At 45.2% G+C, this 23,826-nt stretch overlaps 1 protein-coding gene across 1 annotated transcript in view; it reads right to left on the bottom strand.

Annotated features, from left to right (window-relative positions):
- LOC309565853 (uncharacterized protein) overlaps nt 1-693 on the bottom strand; it is a 227,274-nt gene extending 226,581 nt beyond the window's left edge. The window contains exon 1 of the mRNA XM_082270868.1: nt 530-693. Within this exon, the coding sequence (XP_082126994.1) occupies nt 530-617 (88 nt within the window). The 5' untranslated portion in view covers nt 618-693. The remainder of the gene's footprint in view (nt 1-529) is intronic.
- Nucleotides 694-23,826: the final 23,133 nt, after the last annotated feature.

Raw genomic sequence — 23,826 nt, 5'->3', positions numbered from 1 at the left:
GATCTGTGTGAATAAGCCCTTTTTAATTGTTTTTTACATTTTCAAAATTCTTTTACAACTTTTTACAATTATTTATTACAATGTTTAAAAATTATTTTCCTTGCAATTTTGTTAGTTTTTACAGGACAATGGGGTGGTGTCAGACTGAGAGGGGGGCACACAGGGGATTAGAAACAGGCAGAATAGGGAGGGGCAGGGGAAGCAATTACAGAAACAATGCCCTGTCTCTCCCTGCAGCAGCTGAAAGCTGACGAGGGGAGGGAGAAAAACAGGCTTTCAGCCGCTGCAGAGAGCCACACGAGGCTTCCTTCTGTAATTCCCCCTTCTCTTCGGGCCCCCCTGTGCGCCCGGGCCCCCTACAGGAGGACTGGTGGTCCCCCCCCCCTATCAGCGGACCAGAAGTCATGCCTTACATACTGTATAACATGGGATACTAGTACACAAGAAAATTCCAGCTCTGTATAGTTTTGTGTCTTCATACTGTAACCGTTAACCCCTTTGCTCGCCCTGACATGCAAGAGACGCTTACCTGTTTGTGAATGGCACAGGAAGGGAAAGCTGATTAGAAATAGAAGCTTCATTGCCGTCCATCGCTGGAACTTTTCCCTGGGACACATCTTGCTGAGACCCTTCTATTGAGGTCTATAAATTAACCGACTGAGCCCCACCCTGAGAACTTCACGGCCGACAGGAAGAAACGACTTTGCTTTTACTTTCAGTTCTGTGTGGTCTGCTGCTGGCTACAGCAACTTAGAAGTACTGCAATCAGCAAAGAATATTTAAAGGGGAAGTAAACCCTCCTCTGCAACTTGTACCTATAGGTAAGCCTATGATAAGGCTCACCTATAGGTACTGGAAATATCTCCTAAACATGTACCGTTTAGGAGATATTAACCTTACATGCAGCCAGTGACGTCACTGGCGCATGCGCTCTGAAGGAACGGCCGCTCGTGCCGTTCCTTCAGAGTCCCGTGCCGTGACTTTCGGCTCTCGTGCGCGTGCGCGGGAGTGACGTCACCGCGGCTCCGGCCAAACAGATGGCCGGATGCCGCGATCACGGAAGACAGGCGACTGGACATGTCGCCCGTCATAGAGGTGAGTGAGCGGCACGGCGGGGGCTCGTTCTAAGGTAAGTATTGCATAATGAGCTAGTATGCGATGCATACTAGCTCATTATGTGTTTCTCTTGCAGGGTGAAAAAAAAAAATGCACGGGTTTACAACCTCAGCGTTTCCCAACCTGTTTTCAGTCTAGACACCCTTTAGAATTGCACACAATCCTGGGCAGGGGTCAAGTCCTGGGGAAAAAAAGTGTGGGAACTCACCAGAGACCCCCCCCCCACCACCTCAAAAATAAAAAAGTGTGTGTGTGTATATATATAATACGTACTCCTTTTTTAACAAAGTGCAGCATTTATTCTTAAGTGCCAGTTTACGAATACACCTCTAAAATTTACATGCATTTCACAAATTACATAGTTAGTCAGGTTGAAAAAAGACACAAGTCCATCCGGTTCAACGTTCAACCAAAAAAAAAAAAAACACAGTAATGAAAACCCAACCATACAATCCCATATACACAATCCTATACCCGTTGTTCATCCAGAGGAAGGCGAAAAACCCAAGCAAAGCATGATCCAATTTGCTACAGTAGGGGAAAAATTCCTTCCTGATCCCCCAAGAGGCAATCTGATATTCCCTGGATCAACTTTACCTATAAATATTAGTACCCAGTTATATTAAGTACACCCAGGAAAGAATCCAGGCCTTTTTTAAAGCAATCTAGTGAGCTGGCCAGAACCACCTCTGGAGGGAGTCTATTCCACATTTTCACAGCTCTTACATAATCAAATACCTTCAAAAGGAAGCTCTATTTGTGGGAAAAAATGGACATCAATTTTATTTGGGTACAGCGTCGCATTACCGCGCAATTGTCCGTTAAAATAACGCAGTGCCGATTCACGAATGGCACTTTTCCACTGCAAGTACCGGCTCGGCTCCACTCGGCCCTGCTTGGCCCTGTTTGGCTCGGTTTGGTTTTCCACTGCATGGTACCGCATGGTTTGCTTTTCCACTAAAGTAAAGTGGGTGGGATAACAACGATTCTCTGACCAATCAGTGGCTAGTAGTGACAAACAGTCAAGGCTGCATGCAAAGGATTGTGGGATATGGTACCGGTACGGCCCTCTTGGAACCACAACCGAGGTGGTACTGTTTAAGCGAGATGTACTGTTCGGTTCCATGTAGTGGAAAAGCGCCGCGGTACTGTACCGAACCGTACCATGCGGTACCATGCAGTGGAAAAGCGCAAAAGGGAGCCGAACCGTTCGGTTCCATGCAGTGGAAAAGTGCCAAAAATACGGCCTGGTCATTAAGGGGGCAAATCCTTCCAGTCTTAAAATGGTTAAGAACACCCAGGAAAGAATCCAGGCCTTTTTAAAGCAATCTAGTGAGCTGGCCAGAACCACCTCTGGAGGGAGTCTATTCCACATTTTCACAGCTCTTACGGTAAAGAATCCATTCCGTATTTGGAGACTAAATCTGTTTTCCTCTAGACGTAAAGAGTGCCCTCTTGTCCTCTCTCTTGACCTTAAAGTGAACAACTCAACACCAAGTTCACTATATGGACCACTTGCTTATATCCCCCCTTAATCTCCTCTTCTCAAGAGAGAATAAATTCAGTTCCTCTAATATGTCCTCATAGCTGAGCTCCTCCATGCTTCTTATCAGTTTGGTTGCCCTTCTCTGCACTTTCTCCAGTTCCCCGATATCCTTTTCAAGAACTGGTGCCCAAAACTGAACTGCATATTCCAGATGAGGTCTTACTAATGATTTATACAGGGGCAAAATAATTTCTCTCTCTCTGGAGTCCATACCTCTCCTAACACAAGATACGACTTTGCTTGCTTTGGAAACCACAGCTTGGCATTGCATGCTATTATTAAGCTTAGGATCTACCAGAACACCCAGATCCTTCTCCGCTATGGATTCCCCCAGTTCTACTCCCCCTAGTATGTATGATGCTTGCATATTCTCACCCCCCCCCCCCCAGGTGCATAACTTTACATTTATCAACATTAAACCTCATTTGCCACATAGTTGCCCAATGAAACAATGAAAAATACATAAAGAACAGATATAACAACAAAATAATTAAACCTGTATGCTGTACTAACAAAAAAAACAAAACACCACAATGTGTGATAATAGTTCCCTCGCAGGGAATTTCTAAAACAAACCATGTATAATTAAAAAAATAAATAAATGTAACATAGTCCATTAGAAAATATCCCACAAACAGGAATATCATTTCCCTTGCTGTTTAAGATGATCAACCTTTCAAGATAAAGTATCCTCTGCACTGCCATGTGTGGTCAACCATTTTAAGACATGTGGTAAAGAATCCCATAAATGCACAGGAGGGCCAATGAGACTGACAAATGTAGCACTGCCCCCTTGAGGACTGCTGGATTATACACTCTCGGGTCCCCCCTGGGTTACCGTTAGCAACACTGGCATTCACAGATTAACACTTTACTTCTTGGCTCAGTCAATGATCAGTCCAGGGGTATGTAGTTGTTTTTGGTGTTTTATTTTAAACAGGGATGGGAGAAGGGAATAGTGGGATACTCCAAATTAACTATTCACAAGTTGCGAGGACTCCTATCTGAAGGAGCAGCCAGGCTGCTGATCCACCTTGCCACTTAGGCAGTGCTGTATTTTGGCCTAGGCCAACAAGGCCCAGGCCTAGGGCAGCACTTTGCAGGGGGGCAGCAAAAAATCCATCCCCCCTCCACCTGAGATTCTATTGGCCATTGATTGCTAGAGCTGCCTCTCTCACCCCCCCTCTCTCTCTTACACACCCCCTCTCTTTCACCCCTCTCTCTCTCACCCGCCTCGCTCTCTCACTATTGGCCACTGGTTGCTAGAACAGCCTCTCTCACCCCCCTCTCTCGCTCTCTCTCTTTTACTCACCCCCCTCTCTCACTCTCTCACCCCTCCTCTCTCTCTCTCACCCCCTCTCTCTTTCTCTATCACCCCTCTCTCTCTTTCTCTATCACCCCCCTCTCTCATCCCCCCTCTCTCTCTCTTGCTCTCATCCCGTTCTCATCCCCCTCTCTCACCCCCCTCTCTCTCTCTCTCTCTCTCATCCCCTGTCTCTCGCTCTCTCTCTCATCCCCCCTCTTTCTCATCCCCCTAATCTCTCATCCCCCCTCTCTCTCTCTCTCTCTCTCTCTCACCCCCCCTCTCTCTCACCCCCCCTCTCTCTCTCTCTCTCACCCCCCTCTCTCTCATCCCCCCTGTCTCTTGCGCTCTCTCTCATACCCCCTCTCTCTCATCCCCCTACTCTCTCATCCCCCTACTCTCTCATCCCCCCTCTCTCTCTCATCCCCTCCCTCTCTCTCTCATCCCCTCCATCTCTCTCTCATCCCCTCCCTCTCTCTCTCTAACTCATCCCCTCCCTCTCTCTCTCTAACTCACCCCCCTCTCTCTCTAACTCACCCCCCTCTCTCTCTCTCTAACTCACCCCCTCTCTCTCTCTAACTCACCCCCTCTCTTTCTCTCTAACTCACCCCCCCTCTCTCTCTCTAACTCACCCCCCCTCTCTCATCCCCCCCTCTCTCTCTCCCTCCCTCACCCACCCACCCCCTCTCTCTCTCCCTCCCTCAACCAACCAACCCCCCTTTCTCTCCCACCCCATCTTACCCCCCCTCTCGTGAGATCTCAGGGGTTCATACTGGGACTTGTAGTCCTTCAATTTTGAAGGGGGTTACATCCGTTAAAGAATGAGTGGGAAAAATGTATATGGGGGGGTCGCACAATTGTATTCTTGCCTAGGGCAGCACAAAACCAAAATACACCTCTGCACTTAGGTAGATTTGTGTTTAAGTCTCTTGCCAGAAGACTTGGTGAACTACATTTCTTTTCGGGACAGTCTCCTTAGTATCCCCTTTTCTAGACTGCTGACACCCGTCCACTGACTATCCTTTTTTTGGGGTGCCCCCCCTCTCAGGTCAGGCCCCTTGACATGACCCCTGTACTCACGATACTGTTTTTCTTGGGTCTCCAGTGTCTTCCCACTCAGTCAGCTCCTGGACATCTCGATTCAGCTCCTTTCCTCTGGTCCCCAGACCGACCGCCTGTGACCACATGCCACTGCTACAGAGGAGGAGGCAGCCGCCACCCTCCCTCTGGGACTCTGCTTTCCAGCCAAAGACTCTGAAGCACATGTGCTCCTGGCTTTTATACATGTAGCACTGCCCCCTAGAGGACTGCTGAGAATTGCACTTTCTGGATTCCCCTGGGTTACCCGTAGCAACAGTCTGTGGAAACGTATCACTTTAACCACTTGGTTCAGACAATGAACAGTCCAGGTGATTTGGTTTTTGAGTTTTATTTAGAACTGGGAAAGGAGAAGGGATGAGTGGGATACTCCGACTATGAACTATGGACAAATCTTGAGGACAACTAGCTGTAGTGAACGGCAAGGCCGCTGCCTCACCTTGCCACTGGAGTGAAGATAAAGAATATGATCCTGATTTAGTTTCTCATCAGGGTCCTTACTTGGCACCCCCTTTCTCACTTGCTGTGTGTGCTAGCCCCTGTCCACTGACTCTCCACTGAAGTGGTCCCCTTCCTGGGCAGACCCCTGGCAAGCTTCCCGGTACTCACAAACACTGTTTTTCCCAAGGTTGCTCTGCCTTCAGCTCCACTTGTCAGCATCCACTGGATCTCCTGGCTCTGCACCGCACTTCTGGCTCACTAGGCCGACCGCCTGTGACCACCTTCCATACAGACAGGAGGAAAGACAGCCGTCACCCTCCTCCTGGGACCTGGCTTCCCACCCAAAGACACCCTGTCACATGTGCCCTTGGCTTTTATAATTTATCCCAGGATGTACCACTGTTTGTGCCAAACCACTGGGATAGTTACAAAAGCCTGTGTGTCACTGGCTGGGTTTCCTCCACTGTCCAACCGGCTCCCCTATTGGATACAGTGGGGACACTCCCCCATCCCAGATGAATCACACGTGGACACATGCAACAGGCATAACTATTGATCAGGCTGTTAAGCAGATGGAGAAGGCTATATTTTACCTGCTATTCCCCTGTTAAAATGAGCCATGTCCCCATTGACTCTGGGGCAGCCGCCCCCTACAAAAAGTCCCTACTGGAAAATCTCAAGGAGTATCCCACAAACCTTGAGAGGGGGAAAAGGAAAAACGAATGTACAAGAATTAATTGCGTAGAAAAATATAGACATTCTGTTTGTACAAGTATGATATCATTTTGGGGTGCATTTGGAACAAACTTTGCTCCGGTGGTTAAACACAGCATCCTCACTAACTATCTATAGCAATTTTAGACATCCTGAAAAGGAGAAAGAAAGGTTAGGCACTTCCGCATGTATACAATTTGACATTCATAAGTCTAGCTCAGTCTAGATGAGAAGGGGGCAGCCTTCTCATCCAACATCCCTAACTAGACAGCCCATCAAGCATTGGCTTGTCAGTCTTGACACGTTGTTCTACGCTGCTCCTTCAAGGCGGTCCTGGACCCTGTCATTGACTATCTATCAATCAGTCCAACAAAAAAATGGGTGTCTGCTATGCACTCTTCATCGCAGTATCCAGCACTCAGTTTTCCTCCCTACAGAATAATTAGTTGCTGGAGCCTGGGCAACCCATCAGTCCTGTAGGGGCCTGTAGCAGCCTCTTCAGGGGCCCCCCACCAAGACTCCTCGGGCACCGCCCACTTCTTCCAGGCGTTCACACGCAAAGCTCCACTGTTGGCTCATTGGCCCAAGGATAGTCCACTTAGAACTCTGAACAAATTGTAATCCCTGATCCTGGCCCGGTGGCCCAAAAGATCTCCGGAACAGCACATAGCAGTCCTTTGTTTCTCCTGAGAGGGTCGGCCCTCTGGTATGAGTCCACTATCCAGTGGCATCTTGTGATTTCCTCAACCCCTTCCACAAGGATGGAAGGGGAGGGGGTAAAGGAAAGAGGGCATAATCCCCAGCAACAACTGAACCTTAACTTTATTCCATATGTCTTTTCTTTTCAGTCAGCAGTCATAGGCTAGCCAGCCTCAATTGAACTCTGTATGTTCTTCTCAGCAATATAAATCTGGATGGGGGATCCGCAAAATCTTGCCATCCTTTTCTTGAATACGGATTGACCAGGCCTGACCAGATTCATCTGGGCGACTGACCTCTACCTGGTCCAAATAGATAGCCCGCCCATGGTTCCACTATACCTTCACCGATAGGAAGGTCTTCCACAAGTCCACCCTGGGCTGGTTACGATATGGCTTGGGGACAAAGAGGAAGTGCCATATAGCTTCATCACACCAGGACTCTCTTTTGGTCTCTATCTCCAGCATGACCTCCCATGGAGCATAGTGATAGTCATACCCATACTCTAAGGCCACCTTCCTCTGTATCCACCTCCGCATCCTGGAAAATCTGGGGAGGGTCTTCCGATTACCTCTCCCAGCTGAGGAGTATGGGGTCTCCTCTCTTTTGATGAGGGAGGCGTAGGCCTCATTCTGATCCCAAGCCTAGGCATAGTTTCTAGGTGAGGATAGGTCTGGGACCCGATTAGCATAGGCCTCGCAGAGCCCCAGATTCCTGGTGCACTGTCCTCGCGCCACAGAATCCCTAACCTCCTCATCAAGCGGGCCAAGACTGGCTGGCCTGCTCTGATCTTTGGACCCCCAATCCAATTCAGTCTCCTCCTCTGACTTTAACACATCCAATCCCTCCTCCAAGGATCCGAACCGATTCTGGAATCTGGAAGACCCCACATCAATGACCCCGGCCTCTTCTTCGCTGCTCACACTCACACTTGTAGCCTCGGTCACCGCTGGCCATCTTCTCCCCTCTGCCTGTATAAGAGCAGACTTTATTTCTGCCGCTGCAGCTTTCAATGCACCAGGTGGCCGCGCCAGGCCCACAATACCTGCATGTATCCCGGCTCAGATATTTGGGTCTCTCTCCACTTGCACTCTGGACCACTGACAGTTTGCATGGACTCCAGCTGCATCATGAACCGCTGCACTCCTCTTCCACGACACGTGAAAGGCCCCGACTCCGCAGCCGACAGGGCGTGAGTGACCCTGGTCTCCTAAAACACATTCAACTTTTTGGGCCGACCTCCACTCTCTTCCGCCCACAGCTGTAGATTGCCGCAATGCCCTCACTGGCCCCACACCTGCACTCGCATAGTCACATTCAGACACTGAGGATATACCAGGCCCAAATGCTCCACGCCTGCTCTGGTGCACAATGCCAGTCTTCCGTCAGGCACCATCCGCCCCCCTTTATTCCACAGGGTGGATGTCTTCGGCTCTCCGGTCTGCTCCGCAGGTTCTCCGCCAACACGTGGGATAGCCTCTGTGCTCCGGCTTACTCCGGTACTCGCCATCTTGTTCATCCGCATACGTGTCTCCCTTTCGGCCCCACCTGGAGGCGGAGGTAATTATAGACTTTCCTTCCTGTTCCAGATTGGCTGTGTGTGAGCGTGCGTCTCTGCCCACATCTCCCGATTGGCGGTGGCTCCTCCTGCTAGGTAGAACTTTCCAGTGCGCGCTTTTCCGCGCGGTATAGTAAATGTTCCAATGCTGTTCCATCTCAGCTGAGCCTGGATGGATGTTACTGTAAAGCGGTCCGTGCCTCTCAGCTTGCACGAATCTGCCATCCTTGCCTGTACCAGGGTTCCAACTGTGCTTCCATCACTCTGAGCCAGCTGTCCCTCTTTGCTAGGTAGTAGAATTGTCCCGCTGTCATATGCACGGCCAAACATTTCTCTTCTTAGTACTTGTACAGGCAAGACTCGCCATTCTATATTTGAAAATGTCCCACTGTCATTGAATACATAGTCAACCGTTTTCTTTACAGCATCCACTTTGCCACTATTTTTGGAAGAATGTCCCGCTGTCATTGGATGCACGGTCAACATTTTCCTGCATAGCTCTAGCACACACATGGCTCCTGGCACACCGATCCACGTGCCCTGGGCCGCCATTTTCTTAGTCCACGCTTGCACCATTTACTGTTAAGCAGGCACAGTCCATTTTCACAGTAAGATGCAACTCCCGCTCTCCAGCACATTACTTGAGCAGACAATTTACAGTTCAAACAAAGGTTCTTCCGTTGCCATTGGCAACCATCGTTGTGCATTTTATTCTTCATCCAACTCTCCCTATCTCCAGTAGAGCAGGCCTCACACTTCTCTTGAACATTAGAACACAGTTTTTGAGAGAAAAATTACATTTTTGGAAAATTTCTGCGGCTGTTGCAGTAAGCAACCATTCTGGTAACCCAGGGCGATATCCCGGAGGAGCCCCCAAATGTAGCACTGCCTTCTAGAGGACTGCTGAGAATTGCACTTTCTGGATTCCCCTGGGTTACCCATAGCAGCAGTCTGTGGAAACTTATCATTTTAACCACTTGGCTCAGACAATGAACAGTCCAGGGGATTTGGTTTTTGTGTTTTATTTAGAACTGGGATGGGAGAAGGTATGAGTGAGATACTCCCAACTATGATCTATGCACAAATCTTGAGGACAACTAGCTGTAGTATGCGGCAAGGCCACTGCTTCACCTTGCCACTGAAGTGAAGATAAAGAATATGATCCTGATTTAAATATAAAACAATGTATCAAACTCTTCAAAAATGTATCCTGGAAAGTCCAACACACAAGCAGCGCTGTAAAAGAGTGTGACCCCCTTTTTAAAAGAATAGTCTGTGAAATAAGCAAAGTCCTTCAAATTGAATATCTATTCAGTGACTACAGATGAAGGCTTCCAGCACACCTCGTGACCCCTCAGGCAATGCTCACTCACCAAACATAAATGATTAGAATGCCTTTAAACATCAGACCAGACCAGGTAAGGGCAAATCCAAACTGCTGAATCTCCAGTATCCAGACCAGATATCTCCCCATTCACAGATCGGAAAATTGCACTTGTTCCATATCTCGGCTCGTCCAGTGTATGTGTACAGAGCGTGATGAAACATAAAGGGCTTATAGGGTAGTTCAATGTAATTTTATTACTAGTCAACCCACAAACTCCCCCACTCTATGCACTCACATGTAAAACACTGCAAACAGGCATAAGTAAAAAGTATCCAATAATAGCAGCCACATGTGAGTGCATAGAGTGGGGGAGTCTGTGGGTTGACTAGTTGCACGACATTCCATTATAGTTCCCACTTTGTAGCACCATTAAATAAGTAACCAATAATGTTAACACTCAAGTGGGACTGTTCCATCTGCTTTTTCTGAATTCCAAACAATCTTTCTCTAGTTGTGCTACAACATTGATTTACAGATGTAGCAAGGTTTCCAGGCCTATGGACTGATGTGGGTCTGCCATTAGTACCAGAATCTTCTCCAGCCCATGTGGGCTGAGACCCTGGGTGTGACAACTGAAGCAGCGACAACTCCGGCATCTTTGTTTGTGGTTTTTTATTGGAATTAGGGGATGGGAGAAGGGAATGAGTGGGATACTCCTTGAGGCTTAACTAATTACAATTTTCTTCAAACAGGAGGAGAGACAGCCGCACTCTCCTTCCTGGGACTCTGCTCCCGCAAATGACATTGTGTCATGTGCCACCCCCAAACTAATACCCACTCCCAGAATCCTTTGCAGCACAATCTGCCTCCTGGGGTAGTTACAAGCCTGGATGTGTCCCCTGATTGGGTTTCCTCCACCGCCCTATGGGAAGCCTCTCACAGGAGCCAGTGGGGAGACTCCCCCTTCAGCAAGCACACCTGGAAACCATGACACCCTGACTATTAAATCACAGCCCTGCTGTAGGCAGACAGGACCCACTATACCTTTTCCTAGCACCTACCTGTAGGGTGCTACACAGAGAAAAGCCTTTACTGCACCGTTTCTTCTTTGACATATCGCATAACGATAACTCAGGAGGCAAGCAGCTCCACATGGAAACCAGATCCAACCCCCAAAAAAATTCCATGAAAGGGAACACCAGAAGAGAGAGGACTACCCTGACTCCAAAGCAACAATAGACTATATGTATTCTATAGGAAGAGCTTTGGGTGTCCCACAAAAACTAATGAATACAAAACATAAAATCAGTCATGGTCCAAAAATATGTTTTTCCCATAATTCTACCCCAAAAAATTCCTAACCTACAATTAAAGATTAGATTATTAGGTTGCAGAGCAAAGCTGCAACATTCTTTCACTAAAATGTACTGTGTGATGTCCATCTCACAGATTTTAGAATGGTATTAAACCCAAAGAAAAAAATGTAGTATATTGTAGCTTACCAATCCTTAAATGAGGCTGCATTGGTTTCCTATTTTTAGGCTTTTTCCCTTTACCCTCACCTGGTGATCTTGCCAGTAATGCACTTCAAGCCTTAGGGTGTCTCCACTCTGGATGGAGGCACAGCGGAGACACCCTTTTAGACAGCAGCATTGTCCGTTTAAGGGAGCACCCTCTAGTGCTAGAATAAGTGTAGAAAGATTTGCTTGACTCATAGTAGTTGCATGAGTCTGTCATTGGGTCAGGGTTCAGATTTAGGTTAGGCTGGAAAGCTCTGCAGACCAGGCCTCTATTGCCTCCCCCTGGTTCTAGAGGTTTCAATGAAGCTTCTAGAAGCTAGTGGGTGGGGGTACAGAGACAGGGATCTGAATATTTATGGGAATCTCGCCAATCCCCAGGCAGGAGGCCTGGCAGGGTGGCTGAACCAGCCCATAAATATTGTGGAGCCTGGCCAGCAGGGAAGTCGGGAGGATGTGCTGCTGTGTGTGGCCTAGGAGGGGGCCCAGGAGAAGGGGGGTCTGCCCTTCTGGCCGGAGGTTGAAGGTAGGAAGCTGGAAGAGGGATTTCCGCTGCCCTGCACTGCACCAGGGAAGGACAGCCTGTATAGCCAGGAAGGAAACCAGCCCAGAGAGAGGCCTAAAAACAGTTCCACCTACAGCTGCAGGACAAGGACAGTGTAAGTACCTCTACACCCCCAGGGCCTATAAGAAGGAGGGCTGCTAGGTGCCATACTCAACCAGTTATCCCCAGGACAGTGCTAAAAGAACAGTCTGTTCTAGAGTCCCTTGCTCTGGGATATTCTTCAAGACAGCCAGGTGGATGGGATGTTTCTAGCTGGAGTCCTGAGAGGTTCATTTAATGGGGACCCCGTGCTCCTTAACCACTTGCCGACCGCCTCACGACTATTTACTGCGGCGGTCAGCCCCTCACAGGCAGAGCGACATAGTACTACGTCGCTAGCCTGTGAGGGTCTAGGGAGCGAGCGCTCGCTCCCGCGTGGTCACGGACCCCCCCCCGCGTGTGTGACCGGTGGACCCGATGTCCGCCGGTCACTCGGTGATCGTCGGTGCAGAGGGAGAAAGGCAGGCGGCTAATGTAAACAAGCCGCCTGTCATTCTCCCCTGTGTATGAATGGTGATCATATGGTTCTACTATGTAGGACCGTTGATCACTGTTCATACACCTCAAGGCACAGCCAATCACAGTTAGAATCACGCCCATAGGGACACACATAACCCCTCCCTCTCAAATAAAGTTATCCCGTTTACTGCCAGTGTAATTTTACAGTAACAGTGCATATGTATAGCACTGATTACTGTAGTAATGTCCCTGGTAACCCCAAAAGTGTCAAAAATGTCAGTCAAGGGTCCGATCTGTCCGCCGCAATGTCGCAGTACAAGCAAAAAAAAAATCGCAGACCGCCGCCATTACGCCTTAGAAAAAAAAACAACAAAAATTACAAAAATCTTTCCCTTTGTTAGTAAACGCAATAACTTTTGCGCAAACCAATCAAAATACACTTTTTGCGATTTTTTTACCAAACATATGTAGCATAAAACAAATTGGCCGAAAATGTTAAAAATTTTTGATTTTTACATTTCTTTTTTGGAGAATTTCATATGAAAAAATGTGAAAAATATTGTTATTTTTGCAAAATTGACGCTCTTTTTTTGTTTATAGCGCATGATCAAAAAATCGCACAGGTGATCAAATACCACCAAAAGAAAGCTCTGTTTGTGGGAAAAAAAGGACGTCAAATTTGTTTGGGTACAGCGTCGAACGACCGCACAATTGTCCGTTGAAGTCACGCAGTGCCGAATCGCAAAATAGGCCCTGGTCAGGAAGGGGGTAAAATCTTCCGGGGCTTAAGTGGTTAAAGAGACCGTGTTACTGATCCGTTAAGAGACAGGAGCCACTCGGGAGGGAGTAGAAAGTCAAGGGTTTATCCTTTTTGTACAGAAATAGGAGGTTTTGTCCTCCAAGTTTTGTTTCAAGTTTCCAAGTTGTTTACCCTAAATAAAACAACAAAAACAAGCCCATGGACTGGTTACTGACTTTGGATGCAAGTTGGAAAATGCGTGTTGCCTGGCTGTGCAGACTATAGGGGAGACCAAAAATCCAGTGGCTCCTTAGGGATAGAGCTACAGTAATGTTAGAGGAACTAGCAGATTTAGATGAAGTTGAATACCAAATTAAAGCTGAACTCCAGCCCACACTGCGATTTAGCGATTGCCCTAATAATTTTTTTCTTTTGGGATACAGGTTTTAAATGAATAAATAATGATCATTGTAAGCACCCCTGTCAATGGTAAATGGTCTCAATCCTCTAACTGACACTTTTGCTGGACAGCTTCCTCTGTTAAGGGAAGTTGAAAAATAATAGACTTACTGGCAGGTTCACCAGGTGAAAAAAAATCCTAAAAAGAGAAAACAAATGCAGCCATCAGATCTAATGAATAGTAAGCTGCAATACAATGCATTTTTGTCTTTGGGTTCAATACCGTGCTGTTACACCAATATGTAAGATATAATATAATGCATAGTTGTGGTAATGTCTATATATTTGGTTATTATACTGCCATCTTGTGGTTATTTTGGTTGTTACACTTGCCTTTCTGTCTTTCTCTCCTGTCCCCTCCCATTTATGATGTATTTCCTGTGCCTGTTTCTTTATGCTTGTGGGGATAGAGATGACCATATCTGTCTAGGGCTCTAGGCCTTTCACACAATCTGCTTGCATCCGGGAACACATTACCATGTTTTGACCTGCAGATACCATCTTTCAATCATCTGCCACATTTTGTTGTCTGCTATAATAATGAATGCTTGCAGTAAAAGCCTACGTGGATGGAAAGAAACGGTGTCTGGTGAGTTCAGCTATCTGATAACGATTGTCTGTGGTGATTATATCTGCTTTTACAGGCCAGCAATAGGTCTCAGCAAGGGATAAGTCACTATTACAATAATTTGTGTCAAAATAAATACCACTTTAACAGCCTATTTGTAGAAGATTAACAGAGAAGTGCAGGAATCTAAAAAAAAAACATACGTACTTACTGAGATGGCTGCAGCACCAATAACAGCTGCAGCTGTCCCCCGCTGCCTCTAGACCAAGAACTAAGTTCTCAAGACCACTGATCGCTCTATTCTCTGTGTTTACTGAGCTTAGAACTGGTGACTGTCAATCACCAGCTCTCTGCTGCATCCCCCAGCGCTCACTGGAATGCCAGGCTTTAGAGGGGGCAGGTGCTGCTGGCTAAGGATTTCAGCGGCTAGCTGAGATGCTAAACCAGCTGCCGATTCAGGCATCTGGGTGGATCCCCACCGTAAAGTCAGGATCGGTCCCCAGCCAAAAGTGGGTTTTAAAATAAATACAAAAAATGTGCTGTGCCAGACGTGCACCAATAAACATAAATGGTGTTAATATAAATCAATATCTGAAGTCCATACAAGCTGTGATTGTGCTCAAAATCCAATAAATGTGCATTAGTGTCCAAGTGTCCAAATCAGAATTGCAATCTGGTGAAAAGTGCACACCAATCTGTGAAATCCCTCCACCTGCTAGATTGGCCTCTCACCTCCAAAAAGGACCCAGACAGGCCAGCAAAAGCATATACTGAGGATATCAGACTCCTGGAAAGACACTCCAGCCTCTCACCTCCGGAGGTCTCAAGACACGGGACATGCGATGCAAAATATAAAAGGGAAAATATAGTGCTCTCCGTTTCAACAACCAGGCTTTATTGAGGAATATAGAAGTTTACTCACATGTACAGGGCACTTCACCGTGCCTGCTGTTATGGCAATAATAGCGTTTGTCACTCGAGAGATGTTCGGCGTCGGTCACGCAAGCTCCGCCCCCCTATACGCGTTACGACGAGCGTATGGCTCCAACGTCTTCCTCGGTAGGGGTCAGAGGAAGACGTTGACAGTGGGTTTTAGCCCCTTGTCAACTGAAAACGTCATTCTGCACTCCTGTGACCCAGAGGAGAAGTAGGATCATATACAGTAAGTGATTGAGCAAAGTCTTGCTGAACAATGATACCAGACTACTTCTTCCTATACTAAAAGGATGGTTTTCTTTTAGTACTAAGGGCTCTGACCTTTTCCACATTCCTTTGAAAATTTTTATCATATTTGCTAAGAAGCAAAACAAGCTCAAGAAAATTACTTTTCTTGCATTATATTGGAGTTACATAAAGTATGAGCAGATTCCATCTTCCCTCTGTAAGAAAAGCACATTGTGATATCAATGAGCCTCTTCCCATCTCAGGTTTTTTTGGCATATTTTCTCCTAATGCTTTTTTCTTAGGTGAACATTAATTTGAGTTTCAGTATCAACACTGTTTTCTGCAGACAGATAGGCATATATTGTGCAGATCCCTTATATCAGTGTATAGTGTATAGGCAGTGGAGGGATCAGAATTCCTACACTGGCTTCCAATCGCCCAGTGAATAAAATGTAAAGTACTGGCAACAACTTACAAAGCCATTTACAACTCTACCCTGAGCTACACAACCTCATCCCAAAAAAAATCAATCAAATGTCTAGTCTGCTCCACCCAAGACCCCCTGCTTCCTTATCTCATCCTCCCATGCTCACCTGCAGGACTTCTCCAGAGCCTTTCCCTTCTTTTGGAGCTCCCTACCCCAACCTGTCTGGCTATCTCCTCTTTTCAGGGAGGTCTATCCCGCCTCTACGTCCTAACTGAACTGTACTTTCTCCATCAACTCATCCCTCAATTACCTTTTTTGTATCACTTGTCCCTCCCCCTCATAGATTGTAAGCTCTCATGTGCAGTGCCCTTTAACCCTCTTGTCTTGAATTGTATTGCAACTCTACTGTCTCCCTTTATTTTGTAAAGTTCTGTTGGAGTTATTTAACCACTTGCCGACCGCCCGCCGCAGTTTTACTGCAGCAGGCTGGTTCGGCTGCGCGAAGCGACGTAGGGGTAAGTCGGTTGCTGGAGTGGTGCTGGGGGGGCAAGCTTGCGCTTGCGGCAGCGCACTTCTGCCTCCCACTAGGCAGTGGGGATACCGATCCACGGGACCAGCAGCCGCGATTGCTGCCGGGCACCTGCGATCGCTCCTCGCAGAGAGAAGCATGCTCAGCTGTTGTAAACACAGCTGACCGTTCTTCTCTCTAAAATAATCACAGAGCGCCTGTGATCCTTCTATATAGGATCACAGGTCTCTAAGATCATTTCACAAGCCACGCCCCCCACAGTTAGAAAACACTCCCCTAGGCTCACAATTAACCCTTTGATCACCCCTGGGTTATTCCCTTCCCTGCCAGTGTAAATAGTACAGTAACAGTGCATATGTATAGCACTGATTACTGTAGTAATGTCACTGGTCCCCCCAAAAGTGTCAAAAATGTCAGTTAGGGGTCCAATCTGTCCGCCACAATGCCACAGTCCCGCTAAAAATTGCAGATCGCCGCCATTACTATTAAAAAAATAAAAATTTTAAAAAATTACACAAATCTTTCCCATAGTTTGTAGGCGCTATAACTTTTGCGCAAACCAATCAAAATACGCTTATTGCAATTTTTTTTTTTTTTACCAAAAATATGTAGCAGAATACAAATTGGCCTAAAAGGATGAAAATTTTTGATTTTTTTTTTTTAGAATTGTCGCTCTTTTTTTTTTGTTTATAGCACAAAAATAAAATCGCACAGGTGATCAAATACCACCAAAAGAAAGCTCAATTTGTGGGGAAAAAGGACATCAATTTTATTTCGGTACAGTGTCTCATGTCCGCACAATTTTCCATTAAAATATTGCAGTGGCGAATCACAAAAAAAGGCCTGGTCATTAGGGGGGGGGGGGGGGGGAATCCTTCCGGTCGAGAACTGGTTAAATCCTATATATTATTCATATACAGTACTGTCTTCTAGGTAGACTTGCACACTTGTTTTTGAAGGAATAGGCAGGTAGGTTGTTCCAAACATCTTAAAGAACTAAGTACAGATCTTCTGTGGATGTCGACTGCCTCAAATCCTTCTGTCTCTTCATATCATCCCAGACAGACTCCATGATGATGAGATCAGGTTTCTGTGGGGGCCAAACCATCACTTTCAGGGCTCCTTGTTCATCTTTACTCTTAAGATAGTTAATAATGGTTTTGGCTGTATGTTTTGGATTGTTATCCTGATGCAGAATAAATTTGGGGTCAATCACACACCCCCTGATGGTATGGAATGATGGATAAGTATCTGCCTGTATTTCTCAGCATTGAGGACACCATTGATCCTGACCAAATCCCCAACTCCATGTGCAGAAATGTAGCCCCAAAAATGCAAGGAACCTCCTCCATGCTTCACTGTTGCCTGCAGTCAAAATTGCAGCAGGTGCTCTGGACCGATGAGTCAAAATTTGAAATATTTGGCTGTAGCAGGAGGTAGTTTATTGGTGAACGGATGGACAGCGGTACAATAAAGAGTGTCTGCAGGCAACCGTGAAGCATGATAGAGATTCTTTGTACGTTTAGGGCTGCATTTATGCAAATGGAGTTGGAGATTTGGTCAGAATCAATGGAGTCCTCAATGTCTAATGCCAAACCATTAAGGAGGCAGGGACTGATGTGAATGTACAATATATTTGTAAAGTGCTGTATAAATGATCGGGGCTATATACTGTAAATACCTGACATAAATAAAAACAAAAAATATCTAAACTTCAGCTTTAATCTTGTATTTTTAGAGTTATAAATGAATGCTCTCCAAAGAAAAGCATGTCTGTAGTGAAACTCTAGAGGGCAGTATAACTCAGTAGTTTAACAGAAGGTTTTTTTTTTGTTTTTGTTTTTTTATAAATAGAATTTGTATTAAAGTGAAATCTGATCAGGTCCTGTATCTGTCTGCTTTATTACAATTATCCTGTATTTGACCTTAGAATTAACATTGCCCTCTTGGTGTGCCATTGTCCCAGTACAGAAAAATATCTCTCAATACTGTATATGCCAGTTATATCAGTGTCTACAGTTGTAAAGTGGTATTTCATTTGTGAGGGTTTGTATAACAAGAAACTTTTGTTTTTCCTATAAAGTTGCCAGATTATGATCCCTATTATGAGATAATGCCTAAAGCAGATCAGCATGTACATAGAGGGCTGGTTAAGCAGCTGGTTGGGTTGAAGTGACATTTCTGGGTATTCACAAAGAAGATGTTGTATTACAATTGTAGATGAAGACCTCCACTGTTTGCATAATTAAGTATACCTAAAAGAAAACTTTTTTTTTTTTTTTCAGTTTTGGATGGAATGGAGAGAGATTAGAACCCCTGTATGTTGCTGTATGTGCCCCCCATTAGGGAGATTCACCCTCTCTATTTGTCCTGTTTACCATTATCAAAAGTGCCAGGAAAAGAAAATCCCAAATTTTGGGCTGTCTCCAGAACAGGAATAGAGGGAAAATTTTCTAACATTAGTTCTGGTAATAACCAAAGATTCCCTCACTTTGGAGGGATATCCTTTCCTTTCCTGTTTTGGCTATGGGAAAGGAAGTGAAGGTAAATCTCCCCAATAGGACACAGATGGCCAAAAAACCTGACAGGGGTTCTGTTGTTGTTGTTCTGTCGTGTCCAACTTTCCGTGACCTTATGGACCATAGCGCGCCAGGCTTTTCTGTCCACCACTGCCTCCTGGAGCTTGCTTAAAGGAGAAGTATGGCTTTTAATGTTTTCTCCCATTTATTCTTACCTAGTTGGATACAGCATCAGTCTGATGCTGCATCTATCCCCTGGCGCCTCTGCACTGAGAACCGAGCGATCGAACAATGCCATTTGCTCGGTTCTTACAGGTCCAAGAGCAGAGAGCTGCTGACGGTCAGTCACTGCTCTCTGCTCTGCCCCCTCCTCGCTTACTGGAGTGCTGAGCTGTGGAGGGCAAGGAGAGGCTGGCTCAGGCTCTTAGCAGCCCACTGAGAGGCTGAGCCGGGTGTCAGTCCAGGCACCTTGCGGATCCCGACTCCATGGTTGTGATGACGCAGTGCCTGGACCGACATCTGTGACGTCAGCAGAGAGCAGATTTCAGACTGCTGTCTGCTGAAAACTGGTCACAGGAGTGCAGAAGGAATTGCACTTCTGTGATCCATAGGAGATGTACAGCCAAACAACTATGTACATCTCCTTTAACTTCATGTTGATTGTTTCAGTGATGCTATCTATTCATCTTGCTTTTCTGTCATCCTCTTCTCCTTTTTCCTTCCATGGTTCCCAGCATCAGGATCTTTCCTTGAGTCCTCTCATTGCATTAGTGTCACCAAAGTATTTGAGTTTCAGCTTCAGGATCTGTCCTTCCAGTGAATATTCAGGGTTAATTTCCTTCAGGATTGACTGGTTTGATTTTCTTGCCATCCAAGAGACTTTCAAGAGTCTTCTCCAACACCATAGTTCAAAAGCATCAATTCTTCTGCGTTCAGCCTTCCTTATGGTCCAACCTTCATAGACATAGGTTACTACTGGGAATACCATAGCTTTGACTATACAGCACTTTGTTGGTAGGGTGATGTCTCTGATTTTGATGTCTCTGATTTTTATAATGTTGTCTAGGTTTGCCATTCCTTTTCTCCCAGGGATTATTACCCTCCCTTATTCTATCCAAAATAAAACATAAAATTGAAAGCTTTGCCTTTATAGTTCTACTCTAGTTTGCAAATTTTAAATAGGAAATTTAAATAGTTTTTCTGAAATGCCATAATTTATAGATTTGCAATCTTGGGTACAAAAAGGGGCAGCCTCTATGACCTTGCATGGCCCACAGCTGAGCTGTTCTGAACCTGGAAAAAATCTAATTTCCCATGATCCTCTGCGAGTTCTGCTGGCGCTCTGTATGATATAGTGTAGGGCAGGGGTGTCAAACTCAATTTAATCGAGGGCCGCACCAGCAATATGATTGCCCTCAAAAGGCCCGGTTGTATCTGTAAGACTCGATGTTCACAGCATCCCTTACCCTTACATAAGACGTCAGGAGCCTCCCCACCATCAGACATTGAGTCCCCCACCCTTCCTTACATTACAGTTCACCCCCCCCCCCCTTACCTTGTGCTGCTGCTGGGAAGAAGCTAGAGACAGTGCTGGAAAGGAGAAAGCACAGGGTATGGAGAAGGGCTGGAGCTCTCCTGCAGCTGCAGGAGAGGTGCGAGGGCCACATGAAATGGCCCGGAGGGCTGGATTCGGCCCATGGGCCTTGTGTTGGACACGTGGGGTAGGGGATGGACATACAGTTATTTCGAGTTTTACTACCACTTCCAGGAAAGGAGTTAAAAGTATTGGCAGATGTAAACTCTGACTCAACAACATGAATTTTTTAAAGAACCGTATTGTAAACATTTTTCTTTCTTTTTTATTTCCTTTTTTTTCACTCAAGATTCACCTTTATCCAGGCTTCACCTACTTTTTTGCATTTGACTATTAGTGATCGGCCTTCTATAAATGCAATATGCAAAAACTCCACAAGATGTCCTCGTAGTCCTGAGTTATATTTTAAAAGCAAGGAAAGGAAAAGCACATTGGATACATTGTATACAGTAATGGTAACATTTCTGATTTTAGTTTACTTGTTTGTAACTTCAAAAGACTTTAATTATTTAGTTCATTCATCTTATTAAGAGACCCTGTCAGCAGATAATTCATGTTAACAGCAATCTTCCAATATGGTAGGATGTGCATTCAACTCAGTTTATGCCTGTTATTCCCTTGTTAAATCCTCCTTTGTACAGACATCCCAAAGCCCCGAGACTTCTGCTGGGTGCCGCCATCTTTGATGTAATGTCAGCAGCCCCACCAGACTCAGAGCTGTCTCTTTATGGTACACCCCTTCACACCTCTCCCCGGTTGCTACATAAAAGGTCATGAAGGAAGGGGAAAGGATGGGTTGAGGAGCTGGGACGGCACAGACAGTAATTAGATCATTTTTTTTATCATCTGATTCCTACACTTGGATGGACTCCCAGCACAATATGCTATTTCTGTAATGATTTTATACATTTTGTGAGACTACATGTGTTTGTATTTTCTCTTCTATATACATGTCTTTGAATAGATGTTATATTTTCAGAAAAATCATTGCAACCTTATTGTCCAGTACCCCCGTGAAGAAGACTGAGCAAGTTGAAACGCGTCGGTAGTTTGGACAAGAACCAATGGGACTGTACCCTGTTGTGTACTAACTCTGTCCATGTTGTGATGTGCTATATGGGTTTGATTGTCTTCAGAGATGTATAGTAACTAAGTAGAACCACTTCACTACTGTACTTAAGTACGGAAAGGTGGTATCTGTACTTTCCTGGAGTAGAATGTTTTTCTCCTACTTCCACTTTTACTTCACTACATTTTTCGATGATTTCAATACTTCTACTCCGATATTTTTTTTTTTGTGCTGCATAGTTACTCGTTACAATTATAAAAATTACCACTGCCAGAACAGTAGATGGCAGGTTTCATGAAGCTCAAAACATGTGTATTATCAGCGCATACGAAAATAAATGCTACTGTATGTATAAATAAAAGCTGCATTTGAAATAATAAAAAACAATATTATGTTCAAACTTTTGACTTCTTTCTTTAATAACTACATAACACAGTACTTGTACTTTTACTTTCAGTACTTGAGTAGCAAAATTTAAAAAAAAACTGCTTGCAATACTTAAGTACAAAAAATTTTGAATACTTTAGTACTTCTACTCAAGTCACTTTTTGATCGAGCGCTTCCACTTCTACTCAAGTCACTTTTTGATCGAGCACTTGTACTTTTACTCAAGTATGGGTTTCGAGTACTTTATACAACTCTGATTGTCTTAATGGTTAACTGTCTGTCATTGAGTCCAACCTGTGGGGATGTTTTAACTTGTGTTAATTGTATAACTTTTATACAACAATGTTCTTGTTGATCACATGATTTTTGGCATCGCTCAAAGTCCCGCTTTTTCCCCTCTTGGCCCACGGGGCATTTTTTTGTATTCCCTCGCGGCTCCTTGCTCCTCCACAGCTGGTGCTGAGGTCATTAGCATTGATGACCCAGAGAGTGATGTCATCACTCCCCTGGTCATGTGCAAACCAGGGCCAGAAACCATCACAGAGGTGCAGGTCATATGCTCCTCTATACCCAGTAGTAGTGCGGGGTAGTGTCACCAGCTGCAAAACCAGAAGAAGCTGCTAGAAGGCACAGGTAAGGTGAGTATATGGGGTTGAGAGATGCTCCCAAAGACACTGTTGCCCCAACAGACCCCTACTTTGCCATGCATGGGCACCATCCAAGCACTATGAAGTGTTCTGTAGAAGCATTAAAAGCCCCGGGGCCTAGTGCTGGACCCCGGTTGGCATGTTCTAGTGCTAGTTCAGAGGGGGATTGCAGAAGCATCTTAGCAGAGTTGCCAACCTTCATTAAATTTACAGACAGTTTGTAAAAATCTGTGATTTATACATCTGTCTGTAAATATCAAGGGCTGGTAATTTATCATGCTATGTTGACTTTTTAAGTGTAAACCAGGCAAATTACTTGTTATGGGTATTTCCATATTGTATTTATACTGTTTTAAGTATCAATTGCCTTCAATTTTAAAAGGAGTTCTGTCATTTTTCAGGTTGTCAGTAAAAAATGTGTTCTGTCAGTAAAATTCCCATGTTTTGTCAGTAAAAAATGCTGTGGGAGGTTGGCAATGCTGCGTCTTAGTCCCTGCACTGGTTTAAAATGGCGCCTATGATTAAGTTGCCAAAGTTGGAAAACGGCGCTTTTAAAATGAGTTTGTTCCTGACATTTCAACAGCTCCTTAATAATTCAAATTGGTCCCCTGCAAGGAACTTGCAATCTTTAATTCTCCCCACAGTCACGTACACAGAGAAGGGGCTGTTCAAGGAAATTGGTTTTATTTATCAGTATGTTTTGGATTGGAGGCAAAAGCAGGCGCATCCGGATGGAACACTGGGAGAACTCCAGACTGTCCTTAGCGAGGATCCCGGTGCTGCAAGGCAAGAGTCCAAAGCAATTAGCTGCTGTGCGTCTAGGGCACTAAGCCATGCTCATCCAACATCAGAGATAAACAGCAAGTCCCAGTGCCATATACAAGGCAGCAGATCCATAACCAGCAATGAGAAAAGAAACATTTCCTTAGCTGTGGGGGATGGGTTTGCAGCCTTCATTAGTTGTGATTCATTGTGAGATGGTTGCCATTCCTGTCTGCTTCATTCTGCTGCAATCTTCCAGCTAATAAATGTAATGTCACTTTGGGGATTTGTAATCAGATTGCATATTTTATTGGTGAAGAAAACAGCTTTGGTTTCATCCAGTTCCATCCAGAACGGATGATACATATGGGGCCCACCTCTCTGTAATTTCATATAAAGGTGCCATTCTCCATATTAAAGCAGAACTCTGAGGCTTAATACTCCATTTAGTGTGTGTGTGTATTATATATTTATATATATATGTATATATGTATATATGTATATGTATATATGTATATGTATATATATATATATGTATATATATATATATATATATATATATATATATATATATATATAT

The sequence above is a fragment of the Pelophylax lessonae genome (assembly GCF_965119305.1).
Source record: "Pelophylax lessonae genome assembly, chromosome: 10".
In the NCBI taxonomy this organism is placed as follows: Eukaryota; Metazoa; Chordata; class Amphibia; order Anura; family Ranidae; genus Pelophylax; species Pelophylax lessonae.
The sequence above is the reverse complement of the archived record's forward strand: the minus strand, read 5'-3'. Positions and strand labels throughout refer to the sequence as shown.